At 36.6% G+C, this 15493-nt stretch overlaps 1 protein-coding gene across 1 annotated transcript in view; it reads left to right on the forward strand.

The window, feature by feature from the left end:
• The window catches only part of TGM4 (transglutaminase 4), a 32103-nt gene that overhangs the window by 337 nt on the left and 16273 nt on the right, over window positions 1-15493 (forward strand). The window contains exons 2-3 of the mRNA XM_015822876.1: window positions 12953-13132; window positions 14770-14876. Coding sequence (XP_015678362.1) covers window positions 12953-13132; window positions 14770-14876 — 287 coding nt within the window. The remainder of the gene's footprint in view (window positions 1-12952; window positions 13133-14769; window positions 14877-15493) is intronic.

The following is a 15493-nucleotide window of genomic DNA, read 5'->3' on the forward strand; positions in this document are numbered from 1 at the left end:
TACAATTGTTCTATAGGAGGTTTTTTTTCCTATCAGGATCAATAGTTTAGTCTTCGGTTGTCAAGTTGCACTGAAATTTTTGTGCCACACTTACTGATGTAGCTGCTAAAATAAACAATAATCTGGTTAAAAAGGCTAATTTTTCAATCCCACAAAATTCAGTGGAATTGTTCTTTAAAAATAATCATTTGGCTAAGTGGTAACATGCACCAAATATTGTTATTAATCATTTGTGAAGGACATTACCTCTGTAAAGCAACTCACAGCTCTTTGTTCAGCAAGTATATAGTCAACTATTAAAAACTAGCTTCTGCAGTTTAAGGGATTTTAAATAGTCATTTTCAGCAACTGCCATTTATTCACATTTTGGTGGAAATTGGATTAGCAATTTGATCTATTGTTTCTATAGTTTAAAATTATTTATGCAGCCATTTCATCTATATCAGAATTTATTTAATTTTGTTTTTATTTTATTATTTTATTTGTACCCTGAATGGTTTTAAAATTTCATGCATCGCACTAAATTTTATTCACATGGACCTAACTTCTAATCTGTGATAAAGTTTGTAGGTACACTGTTCCATTTAAGCTCAGTTGCCTTGTCTGGAAGTCTAAGGCGCCTTGCAATATTTCATATTATAAAATTCATTTGTATATATACATAGGCTAAGTTTAAGATGGAAATTCATTTCAACAGCTGATTCACCATTAAAAGTTTAAGGACACCCATAGCTAAATAAGGACTTCCTGCAGAGAAGACTTAATTTTTTGCTTCCCCTTTGGAACCAATTCTGCTACAAACAAAACTCCCTTTGTGCAGTGAAAAAGAAATAGTAGTTATATTTGCCTATTATTTATCCCACTTTGAGCCATCCTAGCCCCTTCCTTTTAGAATGAACCTCTGTTACTGCTTATCAACTGACTTCGATGAAATAATTAATGGTATTGCACTCTATCTGCAAAAGTCCTAGAGTAAACCAGGGGTGTCAAACTCAATTTCATTGAGGGCCACATCAGCATTGCAGTTGCCCTTGGGGGGGCGGGTGATGTGGCCAGGGTGGGTGCGTCCTACTGGGTGGGCGTGGATGGAGTGGGTGTGGCCTACTGGGTGGACATGGCCAGCTCTACATCGTTCGCATCAAGAGTGCCTTTGGGAGCCTGAGCAGGAGTGGGACAGATTTGAGGGTCTCTGGCAGAAGGGGGTGGGACCGGGGCAAGCGCCAAGGCACGGTCCATTTCTTCATTCCTCACAAAGAGTGACACCTCCCCAACATACACCCAGGGGGCGGGGCCGACACAGCAGGGGCTGGTTCCTCACTGTTTCCAGACGGCCTTGTGGAGCTCAGACTGAATGTGTTTCAGCATAGATGGCCACCACAAAATTGTACATTGGCTCCCGGCTGGCCTGGGCCAGGGCCAAGGCAGCGGGGGCCATTCCCTCACTGTTTCCAGGATGGCTTCACGGGCCACATGAAACCACTTCGTGGGCCGCATCCGGCCCCCGGGCCTTGTGTTTGACATGTCTGGTCTAAACAATGAAAACTAAATTTATGATTTTAGGAGTTAGATGTCCCTGAAACAATAGGGATGACATTGTGGTGGAGATCAGTGGCCAGACAATAAATTCTGATCAGCAAAATATCTCTAGAAAAAGGAGAGATTGTGAAATTGCCCACTTGTATTCTGGACACTGCTTCTCATGAATGGACTGCAGATACTGATTTTTTTTCTATGAACAGCTTGTGAATCAAGAAGCTGGAAGTCAAGGGATTTCAACCAAACTTACACTTATAATGCAGCCTAAATGGACTAAGGGTCCAGATGAATGTGAAATAAGATTTTGAAATGAATTATAAGACTCCCCCCCCATGGAAAAATGCTGCTGTTGTGAAATCTTATAAAAAAACATGATTGGGTGGGACTTTGAAGATTGGAACCTAAAGGAAGCTAGAAGGAACGAAAGATTACAATTTGAGAACACTTAAATTTATCTTACGAAGCCAGAATGAAATAAAACACTTCAACATTGGGCGTATTGAAGGATATTTGGGGGACAAAGAAAAAAATGAAAATGTATCAAGTTTCATCATTATCTGAAGGGATTGAAGATCAAGATTGTTAAAAAGGAGGCATTTTGTGGATGTTTTTACTGTTTTATTTATTTTTTCATTGTTTTATAGTTTTAGAATTGTAAGTTGTCCTGAGTCATTTAGTTGGATTGGGCAGCTGTAGAAATTGAATTAGTTAATTAATTAATTAAGTTGGTTTATTTAATCAGTATTAAAGGAGATTGGTAGCTTTGGTAAGGTTAATGAACTTTTCTTGACTAGGATTGAACAATGAGGCTTCAAAGATTTATTTATAGATAAGAAATGAGATATGAAAGATCAGTTGCTACATTTTAAATTACTAAAATTGTTTATACATGATGAAGGGGAAAGTCATTTTCTTATATATTTTTCTTTACTTTTTTCTTTTCTGCACTTTTTATTCTTTTATATATATTTTACATTGCGTTGGGTTTTTTCTTCTTAATTGTACTGTTTAATAAAATCATTATAAAAATTGATTTCTGGAAGTAGCTGTATTGATGTTTTGCAGCCAACACAATAACCATCTTTCCCTACTTGTGAATATGCCCTGGCAATATCATTTTTCATCATGTTCCCATGATATGACCTTCATCTCATAATCAGCCCATGTGTGAAATAGACTTAAGTCATTCATTGCTTGATTGGTGCCAAATAATATTTTCTCCTTTATTTCTGATGCTTCCCAAGATCAGTCTCATGGTTATAAACTCTATTAGGCTATGTTACCCAATATCCTGGAGTGACTGCAATGTCTGGGGAAAAAGCAATAGAGATAGGAGTAAAATTTGCATTGGGGACAACAAATTTCATGCCCGAATAGTTTTGTGCCAATTCAAGGATAGCACATTAACTCAGCAATGACAGAAGGCTCAAAGAGACTTGTGGTTTTTTTAAGATAATAAATATATTATTTCATAAGCTTTTGAGGATCACACTTGATGCATGACGTGCATACACATAACAAATATAGTTGAACCACACCAAAAGAGTCATGTTCTTGTTTATATATGTAATAATGATTTAATGGATCAGTGTAAACCCATAACAGAGATATTTTGCTAAAATTATTTGCTATACAATAATAGTTGAATGCCATATTAGAAAAGGGAGATATCATACACCAGTAAGACTAATAATAACAGATATGGAGATAAACCGAATGAATCTGGTTTATTCTGATTCAGGAATTCCTGAAGGAAATTTCCTAAAACATAAAACTTGCAGGATACTAGTTGGGAAATAGCACTTTATTCAATGGCACTTAAGCCTTAAAACTAAATCTTGGGATTTAAAGATTTACAAGCTTGTGAAAGAATGTTTAAACATATCTAAATGCAGATAGTTTAAGTTTTAGCGACAAATAACTTTGAATATAGTTTCACAATGCTCAAGAGAGATAGACTCTGTGACATTGGTCTTATGAAATCTAAGGACCTTTCACCCTCATGGTGTGATAGATGGTTTGGGGAACCACTGCCATTGCTACTCTCTCCACACTTTATACTACTCTTCTTCTTGGCCAGTAAGCCAACATAGACCAGTAAGTTCCACATATTGCATGGTCTGAGTGTCTGCAGTTGCCACGTAAAACCTGCCATCAATGAAAGAAGCCGAATCATTATGAAGATTCACCTCCCGTCATTCCTGCCTTAAATGTGAATCCCTACTTGGGTTGACAATACATAGAGCCATAAATCAGTTGATTGCATTTTAGCCTGGGAAACTGTTCAAATATAGATAAAAGTTAAATTATGGTTCAGGATGTCAAGTATTCCAAAATTAAAGACCAAACTATTTGCATGGATAATTAAGCACCATGAGATTAGAGCCTCTGGATTGAAGAAAGAAATGATAAGAAGGACTTAAAACTGCTTTCTTTCCCACTGTCCTTTACCAGTTCACAAAAGCCATCCCACCAAAAGGGAAGCAATTGACACATGCATGGGTGGGAGAGGGAAAAAAGCAAGGGAGTCTGTAAGTCAGAGACCGTGTTAATTGTAGCCTGGCAGAACACTTGCCCATCACTGGACTAACCTGGAGGAAGAGATTAAAATCTGGAAGTCTATGGAGATTGTCAGTCATCCAGTTCATGGTTGTTACAAAGGTGCTTTTTCAAGAGGCAACTGGTCTTTCTTTGTTTTTTCTTGAAGACAATTCACTTTTCATCCAAGAAGCTTCTTCTTCGGTTCTGACTAAATGGGGAATGGAAGGATTTCTATTCTTTGAATCATCTGGCCATTAGCACTCTTTCTGAGAGTCACTGAAGCCACTTAGAGGTTTATCTATGCCCTTACAGATCACCTGAATAGTGCAAATGGGTGTGGAACCTTCTTGGAACTGTTGTTGTAAATAGGTAGTGTTGTATCCTTCCCCCTCTGTTGAGAAATGGCTGTTCAATTTTAATGTGGATGGCCTCTTTAACCCCTCTTTCAAATCAGCAGTCCTCATCCAGAATGTGGACTTTGCTGTCTTCAAAAGAGTAGACTTTGTCTTTCAAATGCAGATGGACTGCTGAATGTTGTCCTGATAGGTTTGTTCTCTTATGTTGTGCCCTGTGTTTGTGAAGTGGTTGTTTTGTTTCTCCAATGTACAGATGCATTATACTGCATATATCACATTGCCCAGTTTGTGTCTGGGTGTTTATCCCTGGAATGGACAAGCTTTTGCCTCAATGTATGCTTGGGTTTAAAGTGTGTACATATGTATGTATACTTGGGTTTAAAATATATGTATGTTCAGAAATATCTGAAAAACTCCTAAGTTTTTCAGACACTCCTGCAATGTATGGAATGACAACATTGCTTTGTTTATTGTTCTATTCTTTGTCTGTTATGGAGGAGCTCCTGCTGGGTCTTCTGGGCCATCTACATTAAAATTGAACAATCTTCTCTCAACAGAGGGGGAGGGATTGACACCATCTACCTCCTGTTTACCATACAGTCCTTTCAGCAGTTCCAAGAAAGTTCCATACCCATTGCACTATTCAGGTGACCCTGAGGGCACAGATAAACCTCCAAGTGGTCTCAATGACTCTCAGAAAGAGTGCTAACGACTAGATGACTGCAAGGAATATACAGGTAGTCCTCGACTTACAACCATAACGGAACCCAAAATTTCTGTTGTTAAGTGAGACAGTTGTTAAGTGAATGTTGCTCCATTTTATGACATTTCCTGCAACAGTTAAGTGAATCGCTGCAGTTGTTAAGTTAGTAACAGTTGTTAATGGAATCTAGCTTCTCCATTGACTGTCAGAAATTCGCAAAAGTTATCACATGACTAGGGATAATTGCAACACTCATAAATATGAGTCAGTTGCCAAATATCTAAATTTTGATCATATGACCATGGAGTTGTTGCAACAGTTTTAAGTATGAAAAATGGTCATAAGTTATTTTTTTGGGTGCTATTATAACTTCAAACGGTCACTGAATTAACTGTTGTAAGTTGAAGACTACCTGTAAATTCTTTCATTTCCCAGCATTCAGTCAAAATTGAAGAAACTTCAAGGATAAAGAAAGTACCTCTCGAAAAAGCACCTTTGGGAAAAAATCTAGAACAGTTTCATTTTTAGCCGATTTGTGCAGAAGAAACAAGCAGCTGAAAGTCACCAAAGTCAGGAGAAAGTACAGGATATTTTTTTTTTATAATCCCACATTTCCCAGAGGCTGCAGTGAGTGGGAGAGAGAGAATCTAGTTGACACTACTTTTCCATGGACCAGCTTCCTAATGGAGACTAGGCTGGTCTTGTGTGCTTTCTAAAAACTGAGTTGTTTTGGAAGGCCTTTCTTTAATTCCATATCTGATGTCATCTTGCTATTTTTTTCTTGTTTATTATTTGGGTGGGGAATGGGGTGGATGGGTGTTTCACATAAGAACTGCCATGATTATACAGTAGTTAGGATGGTTTTGTTTGATTTTAATATCACTGTAGATGTTTTAATTTTTTATTGTATAGACTTTAAGCTGCCCAAGTCATTTGATTGTCACAGGATAAAATACAAATAAATAAATAAAAATAAGTACAATAATTTTCTCAAATGGATAGTAGAGAGATGGAAATAAAGGAATTTCCTTGTTTCTATGTAAACAACTAAGTAAGTAAATGAATAGAGGATCAGTTAAGGAAATGGCACCTGTAATCTGATAAAGTTTCTTCTGGTTATGTCAGGTTCCTTGCCTATTAGCAAATCAGAATCATTTGCTGTCACAAAATAGGAGGATTTTCTCATTATCAAGGAGGAAGATGAGTGAAAAGCAAAGGAGGTGGGGAAATTCCTCTACAAAAGAAATATAGAAATATGATACAAACAAAACTAAAATTAGAACAATTCTATTCACAGAGTATTCAGGCTTAAGAAAAGATATAAAACCAAATATAGATGACATAGATATATAGATATATCAATTTTGTAGTTAAAAAAATCAAGCACATTTTAATTGTCAGGCTTGTGACTGATTCTTTTTTTAGTGTCTGTAACTGAATGATGCTGATGCTGTGAATAAATGTGCACCTGGAGAAGGAGTGGGGGGGGGGTGGCATTCCCAGCAGGAGCCCCATGGTTTCCTAGAAAGGAAGCACTGTATTCCAGACAGAAGCCCAGCTTTAGTCTGGTGAGAGTCTATTAGATATGAGCAAATGAAGAATTGTTCTCAATTAGTTTTCACTTTGAGCTTTGGAGTTGGTCCTGATAGACACATTGCTTAAAATTAAAAAAAAACTCACTCCCTCCCTCATTCATTCATTCATTCATTCATTCATTTTCTTTATTTTTCTTTCTTTCTTTCCTTCCCTCAGTTTCCAATGTCAATTAAAACTTCCTATTTTCAAATTTCCTACCCTTTATCCTGCTGGTGATTAAGATTCCTGAATTTAGTATGTATATATATATACATATATATGTATATATATATACATATATATGTATGTATATATATTTAGTATGTATATATATTTAGTATGTATATATATTTAGTATGTGTATATATATATATATATATATATATATATATATATATATATATATTTGTGTGTATTTCATAATATATATACATACCCAAAATTGACTAATTTAAGAAAATTTCAATTAAGAAGAAACATTGAATAAAAGCACTGTCACTTTTAAAAAAATCTCAGCACCAGCTTTCAGTCTTTAATGATCTTATGATTATATTTTATTTTTTTTTAAAAACCACAGGATATTATTGGAGAAAAAAAATGGAATAAATTTTCTGCCCCTCTTACTGCTATGCCTACAGGTTGTTCAGACATTCACAGTCCAAACATCATAACCAAAGTAGAGGACCCAGTAGGATCTTTAGCCTTTCTCCCACTGCTCCTTCAGGCACTCCTCTCTGGCTGCAACCTGCTAGTCATGCAGCATAACATGGGGTTATACCACTATTCTAAGCAGTCTTGTCCATTCACTCATCCCCATCTTGCCCACCTTAGCAAGAATGAATATTATTATTTTTCCAATCCTGACAAAAAAAAAGGATGAGGAAATTAATCTTGTGAATTTACCCCTCCATTTTCTTAATGGTGGAGTGTCATGCCTTTTGCCAGCCTTATTATTACTGCAGATTAGGGATCAGCAATGTGGGGAGGGGGGCATCACAATCTTTTTGTGTTCATATAACTGTTAGGAAGTGTTGTTGGTTTGATGTCTGCTGCCACTCTTGAGTGGGCTATTGCTAAGCAAATGGCAGAGGTTTAATGGCCAAGAAGGAGGAAGGGGGATGAGTGAAAAGAACGTAAAGGGAGGCCCCCATTAGATCAAGGCTGCTAAGGTGGTTATGGAAAAAAATGGTCAGGTGACTCTCCTCTTCCTTTCTCCTGCCTGCCCTCAATTGCCACTACTGCAGGGGGGTTGGCATCTGGGCATTCCTATCATGACGCTCCTCATTTGACCTTGGCGCTTTACTTCTACCCTGATAAGTCCTATTGAGATTAATAGGATTTACTTCCATAAAGATTCCACAGAATCTTTAAGAAGCACATGAACTGTTACAATTGACATAAGATGCTTTAGATATGACAACATAAATAGGATTTGAAGTGCAAGGAATGTGTGACTAATTAGAAGAAATTTCTGTTATCCTATATTATCATATTATTACTATCTTAATAACCCACACTTCTGATTCTTTGTTTATTTAGTGCAGAACAATACATTAGTCATTCCCTTTCATTTCTTTGAGAAAGAAACTCAACTTGAGCTCAAATTTACAAGCATGGTTTTCTTAGGTTTCTGGGAACTGTGGTTCAGTGAGCTTTGGAGAACATTGTTTCTTCCCATTCTGAAAGGCAATATAGCTACTCACTGTGGTTATATAATACAATAAATGTATGATTTAAACTGACAGCTTCTTTTTTTCATAACAAGGAAGGAGTGGTTATCAAGTCTGCAGAACACAGGATAGGCCTAACCCTAAATGATGCCATGGCAACTAATACATTTTAGGACTGTAATAAATGTTACACTTTCAGAGGTATCTGATAATTCCCTACTACACTTGAGAGAGAAAAAGGACTGGCAATCACCATGCTGACATGCAGAAACCTGTGTAAAACTTGAAGGAGTTGTAGCAGTAGGGCAAAGATGTTATCAAGCCAATTAAGTACTTAATTTTCTTTGTAATCAGAGGAGATCAGAAGAGACCTGGTATTTTTTACTTGTGCTGTGGAAATGAACATTGTCTATTCTGCCTGCCTGCAAAGAACAGGATGCCTTTTTGCTCAACTTTGACTGGAAGTGGAAGGCAATGTGCTGAGAGGTGCAAAGCAGCCACAATGCAGCATGTTTAAAGGCATCTAGTGATGCCATCCAGATGTGCTAAAGACTATGCATAAAGAGAGCTGAATGAGAGGAAACCACCTCTGAGCATATGGTCTCACCAGCCTTATCATCCTCTGCTTAATTAGTCTGCTCTTATATGCTCAGGTGGTCATCTAATAATACAAGATTCCTGCAATAGGAAGTTGGATATTCATATAATCCTATATGCTAGAGAAAAAAATTATTTGGCATAAATATTCAAAAGAAAGCTCCATCAGGAGAAAAATACCATGGAAAAATTACTCGGGGGCCAAAAATCTTGCAGATATAACTTTAAGTGCTAGAAAAGAAGAATAAAAGAATGCTTACTTATCAATGAGATAGACTTCCACTCATTTCTTTAGGGTTACCAAGAACATTTACATTTGACTAGGAAAAATATTTTTTCTTGATTTTTGTTTCTAATATTATTTTGCTTTTTGGTCTAATTGGTTATATTGGTTGAATGTCAGCAGATGTTGCCAATTTGGAAAAAAATATATAAATAACTAAGCTTATCTCAGCCAGAAATTTATTTATTTATTTATTTGTAAAATGTATTGCCCCCCCATCTTACTATAGGGTTATTCTGGGAGGGTTACAGTTACATATACAGTTAAAAACATAAAAAGTTAAAATCAGACGTTAAAACCAGAATGGGAAAGGGAGATGAGATATGTTATTATTTAATCAACCATCTCCATTGCATTGCTCCCCCACTGGGTACCAACCCGACTGGCAGAGCCATGTCTTCAGGCCCTCATGAAAATATAGGAGGGTTGAGGTCAGCTTCACAATGCGGGACAAGATGTTCCAGAGGAGGACTTCCAGCTTGGCATTGCGGCACCGCAGACACAGGAAGACAAGCTCTGTCTTTCGCATCTGAATTTGTGCCATTGGGGGACCCTGGAAAGGGTCGAAAGTCGCCCCGTAGAGGCAATGAGCAAGGAGGGGACCCTGTTTGATCATGGGAGGGTGGCAGCCCTTCCGTTTGATCTGGGGAAGCCCTCCAAACTAGCAGGGGAATGACCCGCCATATGGCGAGTCACTAAGCTGCTGACAGTCGAAGTCAAAAGTACCACCAAGCAACTTTTAAGCAACACGGATGAAACTGGGTGAGACCTGATCCTCTCTTTAAAATTCTATTTTTTTTCTGTAAAAGCTGCCCAAAGCATTTTCCCCCCTGTGAGGAGAGAGGGAAGGGAATTTTTACCCCACCCTTTAAGAAAAGCGGTGACTAACTACCCAGGGGAAACAGAGCAACTATAAGATTAATTTTAATCTAATTGGATCTATATTCTTTTGAAACTTGGGGACTAAAAGTGTTCTTTTTGTTATTGGAGACTTTTTTTTAAAATAAGACTTGAAAAAACACCTTATAAATTTTGGACTTAAAAAGCTTAAAACAGCGTTGGTGACATCTTGTGGCAAATTATGGTATTACAATTTGTTATTGCCTAAAAGAGACTTGGCTTGAAGCCCAGACTTCAGATAAAATTTGTTTGACCTTGACAGTTACCACCTTTGACAAACCCAGCTGCAAAGAAGGGATTTCTGGGCGGCTTATCTGGCCTGCTTGAACTATGAATGTAAACTTGTACTGACTTTCAGAGCTATATTTGGGGAATTGCTTTCCTATTTCCCTGCATGGGAAGCATATGTTATTACACGAGATGATGGAATACCTTGGATTATAAACTCTTATTTGATAAACAATTTCTACTATAAGGACCACCTCTAAAATGTGGAATTAATGTCCCATATCCAGCTACAAAAGACAAAAAAATATTTTTAATGTTTGATTCTAAAGTCTTCAACTTAACATACTATCAAGAGAATATGGATGAAGATCAGGAAAAAATCCTTTCCATGTTGAAATCAATACACGAAACCATCCTTTCAGCTTGTGACAAAATAAGAAGCAACACAAAGGAACAATGTGCTAGCTTAAATGTACAAACCCAGATCTTGATTACAAGCAAAGAATTAACAACGCAGAAAACAAAATGAAAATTGGAACAACTAAACCCTAAGACAGAGGACCCAACTGACCAACAGCCAACTGAAAAATCAGAAAAGGGAGTGCCAACATTGAAAATGGAAAAGACTTTTTACAAATCAAGAAATCAGAATATATTTGAGGAAAAGGAAGAAGAACAGATTGAATGGAAGATAAACCTGTCAGGACAACTATAGGAAATTGAGTAATAGGAAAGCGATTTAATGAATACCAATGGGCTCGTCCTTCCAAAAAAACTTCAACCAAATGGTCTTTCTTATTCCAAATAATATATATAAAAATAGAGGGAGAACTATTTGATGATTCAAAGGCACTGACATGGAAGGCTAGCTGGCAAAGGAAGAAAGCCAAAATAAGGCTGTTGTAAATAATGGCTTTGACCTATTAAAGGGGATATTATATTATTAATTAGATGGTTGAAAATAGACAACTTTTAGAAAACATTATAATTAAATAGGTAAGATATGTAATTAGACTATTAGACTTTGGTATGAAAAGGGAAAAAGGGAGAAGTTGAGATAAGGGAAACTTTTGGTCACTTAAACATGAAGTACTTGGAAATCATAAATAATTGTGTTTTCTTGAATATTGATGGGAAATTAAAGTTTGGGAGAAAAAAACAATAATAGGACATTGTTTATATAAGGATATTAAATGCAACACAATTAAGATATGTATAGGCTAAAAATTATTGATAAATGTAACAAAGATGTTTCTATTTAGTTGGTAATAATAAGAATTGTACTAGCCCAATATGAGATAGCAGTTATTAATGGAAAAAGAGAGGAAATATTTAATGTTTTAATTTGAGATTTATACTAAAGACTTATGTATGCTGTTGAACTATTGATCAACCCAGTCATCACGTTGCTTTTTAAATACCCAATTGTAAAATGAGAAAATCAATAAAATATTATAACAACAACAACAAAAAGTTGTTCCAGAGGAGCAACAGCAGAGAAGGCCCTCCTCCTGGACCTCGCCAGCCAGAACAATCAGGCTGACTGAACCCACAGCACACCTCCTCTGCCAGTACGAGGGTACAGGCCAATCCCAGTGGGATGAGAGGGTTCCTCAAGAAGTTGCCTTTGTCAGATTATTATCCTGAGGTAACGTGGGTTTCTAGTGATGAGGTTAGATCCAGAAAAATCTCTGCTATAAATCCTGCCTTTTAGAGAAGAGGGATTTTTTCAAACATTGAATAGAGCTCCCTCAACTCTATTTAATCAGCTGAGAATGGGAACTTTCATCTACAACACATGCCCCATATTGTCAGATTTCAGATTATTTCATATATTCTTCATGCAGATAGAGGCCACATTGGGCATCTTTTTTAAAGGTATTATGAGAAAGTGCTGCAATTTGTAAAAAGAAAGCAACTGGGAAAGAAAAATGCCAGCTCCAAATCCCTAGATAGGGGCACAGTACTAAGGGCCACCCGAACTTCGGCTATGGTTCCCTGAGCCCTGTTGGGAATATTATATTATCAATATAAGTAATATTTGGGAAGTACCCAGTTTGGCAGGAAGTAGGATAAAGCATGGAGCTAGTCTAGAGTCACTGTGCAACCATAAAAGCTCCCTCTCTGAATTCCTTGGACCCTTACCTAATTGTTCCCAAGGGATAGCTTCCAGACTAAGGGGATTCCTCTATTACAGGTAGAACATAATAAAGTAGTTAGCTTAAACTTCGCATGTGTGGTTCTTGTTTGTGCCTGAATTTGTTGTGTAATTGCAGTATAACAAAAAATATTAAACATATAGAGAACAATCATATTCTCATTCAGTTAACATGAATAAAATGTGAACCAAAGCATGGAATAAGTAGGAAAATATTACTTAATTGCTAATATATTACAGTTTATCTAAGGATTATTATTGCCTATCTCATTTAAGGGCTGGGTACAAATGGAAGCAAATAGCAGAAAATGTATTTGTCAGGGCATGTTTGTGCTATGTTTTGCTGCAAGGAGAGAAAAGGCAATAAAATCAGTTGGGGGAAAAAGCATTCTTTGTTATTTGCAGGAGATCCTCTGAAAGCTGTTGGGGTTGATTTTCTCAAGGATGACAACACCCATCTTCATCATACCAAGGAGTTTTCCCATAGTAGCCTAATTGTGAGACGTGGGCAGGAATTTCAGCTAAAAGTGACATTTAGCAGGGAGCTGCAAGACAATGACAAAGTCATTCTACAGCTGAGCATTGGTAAGCATTGGCAGCTACTCTCACCAAAAGATGTCAAGAACCTGATGTATTGATGTAAAATATAATAATTAATAAAATGAAATGGATAATGGAACATTAACTTTTCAGAGTAGCTAAATGATTTAATCCATGCACCCAAGCATTCCTTGCCATGATATCAAGATGTCTACTTACAATTTTTTAAGAATGTGCATTCACAACTGAGTTTTCATCTTGGGACTGACTGCTACTAAATAAGCTGCAGCCAGAATCCAGCATGAAACTAATGTTTTCCTTTGAAAAATGCAGCCAGCTCTTTTTATGAAAAGTATGTCACTTGGAGGATGAGTCTAAGGGAAACTGGATGTTGGCAGGACACCAACTGCTTGCTATGGGACTCCACCCTCCATCAAACTGAGGGGGGCGGTGCCTTTAAATAATTTCTGCTTTGGTTATTGGACTAATCAAAGTTTAGCTAGAAGTCAAATGACTTGCTTTGTTTTATTGTTCAAGAGAGTATTGACCTTGTGGAAAACGTTCCACAAGGCTCTGCCTTGCATTTTATATTACTATCCCATCTTCTTTTACCATAGCTAATCCATGAGCCTCCCAAATTGTTTTCCTATCCAGTCAATAGCTGAGTTCCTTGGGTTTCTCAACCCATTCTATTCTTTCAGCATAATGTTGCTTTTCTCTTTCATTGAAATGGGTGGCTATAGAAATTAAATAAATAAATAAATAAATAAATACCATGGCTCATAAAAGCTCTAAAGGTGTTATTTTATTAAAGGAAATTTGCACAAGACTACATCACCCTGCAGATGCTCTTCTACAGCCTATTGGAACTAACAAAGACAATCTAGCACAGTTTCTTATCTGCCTGCAATAAAAACTAAATATAACCACTCATGTTATGTGGCAGTTACAGGTAGTCCTCAACTTACGACTACAGTTGAAACAAAAATTTCTGTTGATAAGTGAAACATTTGTTAAGTGAATTTTGCCCCATTTTATGACTTTTCTTGCCGCAATTGTTAAGTAAATCATTGAAGTTATTAAGTTAATAATATGATTGTTAAGTGAATCTGGCTTCCCCATTGACTTGCTTGTAAGAAGGTTGCAAAAGGTGATCACATGATCCTGGGACACTGCAACCATCATAAATATGAATCAGTTGCCAAGCATCTGAATTTTGAACATGTGACCACAGCGATGCTGCGACAGTCATTAGTGTGAAGAACGGTCACAAGTCACTTTTTTTCAATGCCATTATAACTTTGAACGATCACTAAATGAACTGTTATAAGTCAAGGACTACTTCTAGTAGGCTATTCAATGGATGTATGGAGTTCTTATTATTCTCCCTTAGATGTTTTATCCCAATGCTCTGTTTAATTGGTGATGTGCATTGATTTACTTCGAAATGTGTTAAGCCAGGCTTGCCATTTTTAGAAATCTCCCAATTCATTTTCTTGGCTAAGATCTTAGATATATCTGTTCCCTAGTGCTGCTCTGATGGCACCATTGGTGCAATTTTATTTATTTTTATTTTATTTTATTTATTTAGAATCTGTCAAAGCTGGAAACAGAACACAAAAATTGGTGCCCTACCATTCAGATATATTAATGTTACTCTAAACAAATTTATTTTTTTCTAGGTGAAACACCAATGCCATCCAATGGGACTTTCATAACCCTGAATGCAAGGGCACAACAAGATGCTCAACCATGGCATGCTAACATTTGCCAAACAAATGGGAAGGAGGTATAAAGTTTTGGGATGTTCTTCATTGAAATGTCAGCTTAAAGCTGTGTTTCTTAACTTCTTCTAGCTATATTAGGCTACAATTCCCCAAGGAAATTAGATTGTATTGAGAAAAAAACCTATGAATTGTAAACTCAGCACATCCACCAGACATAGGGTGAAGTGGTTTACTTTGGCATCTTATACTTACAACTTTAGCAATCTCAACAAGTAAAATTGTGTTAGTTTAATGCAGGAAGCAAAAGCAACAGAAAATCTTGTGGCTCCTTAAATAGTAACACTCTTGCTTTCAGATAAGTATTTGTAGACCAAAATAGATTTTACTGAAGGCATTAAGTAAAATCCTATCAAAGAAATACTATGCATAAATAACAGTTACAGTGAGAAAATAGAAAAGGAGGAATGATGAAAAGAATGATAGGAGACAGAATTAGTTTTGAAAGTGAATGTAAATAATTTAGCTACAAAACTTTCTGATAGAAAAGAATATCTGTAGCTTATGGTTGAACTGTGGAGTCCTTGGAGCTCTCTTACTTGCTTGTTTGCTTGCAGATATTTCATTACTCAACTAAGTAACATAATTAGTGCTCAGTGCTTTGAACTTTCTGTACTGAATA

This window comes from Protobothrops mucrosquamatus, unplaced genomic scaffold, assembly GCF_001527695.2.
Source record: "Protobothrops mucrosquamatus isolate PMUCROS unplaced genomic scaffold, P.Mucros_1.0 scaffold_177, whole genome shotgun sequence".
Classification (NCBI taxonomy): domain Eukaryota; kingdom Metazoa; phylum Chordata; class Lepidosauria; order Squamata; family Viperidae; genus Protobothrops; species Protobothrops mucrosquamatus.